Here is a 6,970-nt window from a genome sequence, read left to right as displayed (position 1 = left end):
CCGACAAATAACGGTGCAGTCAATGCGAATTGCAGCAATCGGACGCGTCGACTCTCCGAATCGCGAAGCTGGTGCGCGCAGGAGTGTGAATTGTGCAGAAGGCCACCCTAAGGCTCAAAAAGGTCCTATAGGGATCCCTTTTGGGTTTCCTCATGTTGGTTTCACCCTTCTAAATGCTAGAAGTCGATACCACACACTTGGAACCACAAAAGAGGACGGAAATAGGTCGAATTAAAACGAGGCGGGCACCACTTCTAAGGTTCTAAGATAGTCAAAGGGAGATCCCTAAGGCTAGATCCTAAACCCTAAGAGGAAGACTAGACCTCACTAAAAATGAGGTCAACACTCTGTCAGCATTGTGAGTCAACACATGAATAATCCAAATGAAGAGCATTTGGAGATGGTATAGGTATACAAGGTTCTATGATTTCTCAATATGACTTCGGATTATGGATTATTTTTTTAGAAAACCAAAAATAGGAGGTAGAAGTCTATATTGATGCAAGTTGGTCTAGGAAACTCACTGAATGGTGGACCTTCTATGTATGGAGAAATTTGAATACATGGAGAACTACGTCTCTAAAAGAAGTGATGAATCAGAGTAAAAAGACACTCGTCTTAAGAATCTTATTAAAGGAATTGGGGTGCACCTCTAATAGGCCTATACAGATGTTTTGTGAAGTAAAGCAGCATAGTTATTGCCAAGAATCTAATACATCATGACTAGACCAAACATATTGAAATAGATAGGTACTTTATCTCTAAAAAAGCTAATGGTAGATTTAAACAACTAAGCTACATGCCTACACACTAGCAAGTTGTTGATTTCTTTACCAAAGCTCTTCCTTTAGACACCTTCTCAAAGCTCAATACCAAGCTTGGTCTCTACAACATCTATGACCCAGTTTGAGGGGGAGTATGGAAAGCTGAGAAGTTCGGCTCCTCTTCATGATGGGTCGATCGGCTGCTTCACAAAATCATGAAGAGATTTGATTGGAGATATCTTTGGAAACTCCTTTTTTAGTTTTATTCCCTTCCTATTTTGCTTTTCTTTATTTTTTTTATTTCAGAATTATTTCATTTCCTAATTTAAACTAGATACATTTGCTAAGTTTTTAAAATAGGAGAGAATCTTCATATGCATCCTACATGTTAATCAAGTAATTTTTCCTCCCCATACCTATTTTCAACAGAAACTATAGTTGACAAAGAAACTTAATAGAAAAAGCACAAAAGCGTAAGTCAGCTCAAGTGAAACCTTAAGCATACAAGGAAATAAAAAAAATTATATGTTAAATGAAGTCATCACATCACATAAGCTTAAATAACAAAAGACGTCAAAACTTATAAATAATTACAGGATTTATTAAGCTAATAACCTAGATAAAATGAGCAATTGCCTCCCTTACTAACATTTGTATTTAAGAAAGGATTCCAAGAAATAGAAATTTTTTAAACATCAACTATCTTACCTGCAACAAACATTCATTAGGGGCTTCACAAAATAACTTATTTGTATAATGTATTTAAAACGAGTTTACTCATTCCCACCATATCTTAGGGTTCTAGATTTTCGCCTCTTGAATCCTCTACAACCACCCACGCCCACACCAATCTTCGGAGAAAAAATGCATTCGAGAAGCAAGCTCAAAAAGAAATGCCAAAAGCCTCTAAAGCGAACCTTCTATGTTTGAGATACTCTGCTCAATTCTGCAAATATGTAAGCCATACACTGTGTTTTTATTAAAGGGAAAAGCTGCTAAACATCAACCAACCCTACGCACAGACAAAAAATACAACAACTTTAAGAGGTAGGTCCCTACGAAAATGATAAAAAACTGTGAACATTATCTACCGCATAATAGAAGCTCAATCTACATTTTCAACGAAATACTTATGTTGATGGTGTCATAGAGATCATGTTACCTGAGGATGCTGTGTTAAAAGATGTGGTGAGATTGCATCCTTCATTGTTATTAACTGGTCAATCAAACCAGGCACAACCAATTTGGAGATAGCAGAAGCAACCGAACATTGTTTTGAAGAATAACAAAGCACATCTAGCATGAAATTAGCATATGCACAACTTGCAGGTTCGGCTACTGAAAAAAATCGATCAGAGTTACTGAGATGGGAAGCTTGTAAGTTCGCAGTATACGGTTCACATATAATAATTTGTCACACTATAATAATAATTGCACCTGGGAAGTACTTTGCTACGGGCGCACCAGCTTTAATAATATTCCTGGATCGATTAGACAGCATAGTAACCCGGATAACATCTGCATTCTAACAAACAAAAACATCAGCAAATAGTGGTGCTAATAGGAAAACTGTGAACATGGCACCAAATAAAGAATATGAAGATGAAGGTGTAATGCAGAGATTTTATTGAAAAAAATCATGTGCTGTATACAAAAATAGAAAGAGAGAAACATATTTTATTGAAAAAGAAACCGACAAAATAGTACAATAGTTAAAATAGAAATTAGGGGCATCTACATACATAAACACAATTTTAATGTATCATATATCTAACACCAAATATTTTATTTTACAATTATAAGACTCAAATCTTTCATGTTACATAAAAAATATCACACTTACTAATTTTTAAAAAGTGAAATACACCTTATAAAGCACGAGTAAACAGTTATAAATATAAAAATCAAGGTTTTGGATAAATAAATACATAGGAACTGTGTGGTATGTATGTATATCTTCCAAGAAATTAATATTGCACCTGCAAATATAAGCATTTTTCCAAATAGGCTTTTTAAATTTAACTCTTTTTTTTTTTTAATTCCAGCATTGACTAGCTCTTCCCCAAGCAAACAAACTTTTCATACGCAAAGTCAAGGAGGACATAAGAGATTCATTAAAAAAAGAAGGCAGATGATTTTCAGAAAACATAGGGCTTATATGTAGCAAGTAGCATCCTCAAGAAATTTAGTTTTTACAATACTAACCTCTTGTGCTGAAGGAAATGAAAAGGACTGGTTTTTCGAGCAAAACTGAAAACAAGCTAAATCCTTTATATCTGGTTCCTTCTGATTGTTCGTTGATGACAAATTTTCAGAAATAGATCTACCAAAATCAAGATCCGAACCATGCAAAACAATGGAAGCAGATGTTTCATCAGAATTTACAGTAGGCCTTTCTACCAGGAATGCAGCACTGGGGTCTTTAAGTTCAGCAATAGTAAGATCAGTCAAAGAAGAACACAAGTCTTCCATATCTGAGAATAAATAAAAAAACAACATTTAGCAATTAAAGTATCATCCACAATCAATCAACAATCCGGTCAAGTTTCATATCAAAAAAGTACAACATAGGTAAGGCAAGGAATCCAAGAAAAAAATGGACTAAGTTGCTTCCATGATCGGAGACATTCGTTTGCTCTGGCTCACCCAGCAAGCTTGTCAAATACCAAAAAACTGCCTCTCAAGGCAGCTGGGTGAACCGTAGTAAATGTCTTCGGTTAGGTCTCCTGCAAAAAGGAAACCTTCCCCTTTACAAAAAGGTAACTTAAAGTTGATCAAAAAAGGTGCAAAAATAATAAAAATTTATCAATTTTACGGCAATCTAGTAGAATAAAAGAAAAAAAAAACTCAGATGACAACCTAATAAATCTAAATAAGGAATCATGCAAAAACAATGCTCTAGCCTTTCAGCAGTGAGGCATATGCCTCCAGGCGTTTATGCCTCGAATAATATGATGCATCGAAACACGTTGGCCATATCTCACAAATTAAAGCTAGAGCATTGTTTCGAGAGCTTCGCTTCTTCTTCCTTGCACTTCGACCACAGCCTTCGAGCGCATCTATGTCAAAGAAACGTTTGATTGTCGAAGTTCAACACAGTACAGATCTTTAAATTCTAGCATCAAAAGCTTTTACGTCTTCTTCGTCACGAACCTTCTATGTCTCAAGCGTCGAAGTCCAGTTGAAAGCTTCCGCGTCTTATGCATCCCGAGTCATCGTCTTCTGCGTCCCTTCCATTGTAGAAGTACAACATCTGCATCGACTTCTGTCCCAAGCCTTTTGTGTCCAGAGCGTCGAAAAATTAGGTGTTATGTATGTAAATGTCTGTTATAAGTATATGTACGTTACAGTATTAAATTATTAGACTTCTAAATATGTTTAAATCAATTTTAGGGGTATTTACTCATTTACATACATATCACCCACTTCTTATTAAAGTTTAGGGTGTTATATATGAAAATTAATAAGTAGTAGTATGTATATATAGCCTTCTTAATTACAATTGCAAATATGCAATTCCTCAAAACTTCAAGTTCATAGGGATTGGCTTTATGAATGTCATTGACTCGTTATTTATTCATTGATTCAATTTTATAGGCAATTAGGTGTAACCTTTTTTTTTAGTTTGAATGGAAAAGATCCAGTTTGGAAATATGGGATTCAAGTTGAGGTGAAGAGAGAATGAGCAAAAATGGATGTTCATTTGAAATGTAAATTTTATGATAAGTGAATTACATGTGGTGTGAAGAGGCTTAAAGATCACTTAGCTTGCACACATTTAAATGTTGGAGCAAATGAGAAGGTGTCAAATAAAGTCAAGGAGTGCTAAATATTGCAAAAAATTATATCACCTCAAAAGAAATGGTGCAAAGAAATATTGAAAAGATGATTGAGAGTAGTTCTTATTTAAGTCTAAATTTGGCAATCTAGCAGCAGAAGTCATTCGCATTCTTCTAATAGAGGAACTCAAGGACCAATGAATAGATTTATAGTGAATGTGGATGAAAATGAGAATATTAAGCTCAACTGGTTCCTCCTTTAGTTTTGCACAAGAACACGGAAATAGAGTGTGGTTGGATATTGCAAAATGCTTTTATGAGAATCAAATTCTTTTTAATGTGCTTAGAAATCCTTCATGGATTAACATGCTTCGCTCTGTTGGGAATTCTAAATGAGGATTGAATCTTCCTAGCACGTATGAGCTGCAAGCTTGGATGTTAGATAAGGATGTCAGACAAACAAAAAAAAATAATTGATGAAGGGAAGATGACATCGGTTGAAACAGGAGTTACAATAATGTCAGATGGTTGATCAAATATTAGGCAAAAAAGTATTATAAATTTTATTATTAACAACCCTAATGTAATAGTATTTTTGAAATTTGTCGATGTATCAACCTTTATAAAAGATGGCCAATTGTTATTTAAAATAATTGATGAGGTTCCTAAGGAAGTTGGGGAGAGCTTGGTTGTTCAAGTTATTGTACTTCTTGTGTTGTTCATTATCTTGATTTAATGCTTGAACAGTTGATATAATTGTCACAACATAAATCTATTTTGCTTAAAACAAAAACAATAAGTAAATTTATTTACAATTGATCTTGGATACTAAGCTTCATGAGGAAATTCACAGCTGAAGAGCTTATCCGACTAGTAATTACAAGATTTGTCAACGCTTATTTGACTTTCAAAGGATTTAAAAAGCTACGACAACCTTTGGAGGTTATGTTTGCTACTGAATAAAGAAATAAAAGTACTTGGGCAAAAAAATTTGAAGGAAAGCAAATGAAGAAGATTATTATTTGAGATGATTCATTTTCAAAATTAGTGCAGTATTAGTTATGCTTTGAGTGTATAAGGCCATTACTGAAAGTTTTACGAATGGTTGATAGTGAGAGGGTTCTTGCTATAGGATTTACTTATGAAGTTATGAACAAAGAAAAAAAGAAAATAGTAAAAGATTTAAGAGGACAAGAAGATCTTACAAAAAAATATGGGAAATTATTGATGAGAAATGGGATCGTCGGCAACATCAACATTTACACGTTATTTTATATTATTTGAATTCTCAATTTCATTATGACAAAAACTTTCATGTAGATAAATAAGTTAAGACCATTTTATATGCATGCAAGGATAGAATTGTCCTTGAGTCTGATTATCTTAATATTAATGATCAGTTTCAAGAATTAAATGTTTGGATTTAGAACAACTCAAGCATGTTAGAAGACTCGCTCATCTGATAAATTTCATTTATTTATAATTTTAAATCTAAGCATATTATTTTTATGTAAAGTTATCATCTTAATATATATTGCTACTTTCATTTAATCTTATGCTAGAATGTGGCCATAATTCGAAGATGATGTGCCTAAACACAAAGTGTTTGTTGTGAAAGTTTTTAATCTTACTTGTTTAGCTTCCGCATAATTGGAGCATATTCAAACAATTACATACAAAGAGAAGAAATTGATTGGCTACAGGTCAAATGAGCAAGTTAGTTTATGTAATGTTCAACAAAAAATTTTGAAAGATAGACACCTAAAGCTACAAAACAAAAAACCAATGGTGGTGATGAAATAAATCATTTGACTGCTGATAATATTAGGTGTGATGATAAATGGATAACGACCAAGAATGATGAAAATTTCGAGGTTGAAGATGAAAAAATGACTTTTAATGATAATGATAATGAGGATATCAATGTTAACATTGAAAGGGGTGTTGACCTCATTTTTGCAAGGTCTTTTCTTCTCCTCCTTAGAGCCTAGGTTTTAGCTCTAGAAATTCCTATGGACCATCTTAGAAAACTAGAATTGAGACTCACCCTTCTAGAAATTCCAGTCAATTCCTATTTTCCTTTGATGTCTAGCATCTTTGGCACAAGACCATCGTCTTATGAACGAGCGGTTATGGGCTATTTTGCGAAGATTTAAGGAAAATGTTCCAAATAGGACTTCAAGTCTTAGGAAAACATTCGTCACGACTTTTTCGTCACGTACACACACAAAGTACACGAAGTTCACGAATTTGCACGAAATCGGATTTCAATTAAGCCCAAAGGACGGGTGAAAATGCGAACTTCTCCGAATGACCTCCGACGACAAATTGGATTGCGCCAACGCGTCCGGGGTACCCATTTTGGTAGGAAAGGACACCCATATTGCTATATTTTCGACACGAGAAAATTGGCACGCAAATCGGTGA

General features: G+C 34.2%; 1 protein-coding gene across 4 annotated transcripts in view; it reads right to left on the bottom strand.

Moving 5' to 3' along the window:
* Positions 1-6,970, bottom strand: part of LOC110019733 (probable Ufm1-specific protease) — a 53,842-nt gene that overhangs the window by 28,547 nt on the left and 18,325 nt on the right. For 3 of the 4 annotated variants that reach the window (XM_020717524.1, XM_020717523.1, XM_020717525.1), the window contains exons 3-5: positions 2,970-3,238; positions 2,202-2,289; positions 1,927-2,102 (exon numbers count right to left, since the gene is read on the bottom strand). In XM_020717524.1, coding sequence (XP_020573183.1) covers positions 1,927-2,102; positions 2,202-2,289; positions 2,970-3,238 — 533 coding nt within the window. The remainder of the gene's footprint in view (positions 1-1,926; positions 2,103-2,201; positions 2,290-2,969; positions 3,239-6,970) is intronic. The other variant, XM_020717526.1, reaches the window with a different exon arrangement.

The sequence above is a fragment of the Phalaenopsis equestris genome, unplaced genomic scaffold (assembly GCF_001263595.1).
Source record: "Phalaenopsis equestris unplaced genomic scaffold, ASM126359v1 Scaffold000075, whole genome shotgun sequence".
Lineage (NCBI taxonomy): Eukaryota > Viridiplantae > Streptophyta > Magnoliopsida > Asparagales > Orchidaceae > Phalaenopsis > Phalaenopsis equestris.
Note: the sequence above shows the minus strand (reverse complement) of the source record. Positions and strands in the feature narration are given on the sequence as shown.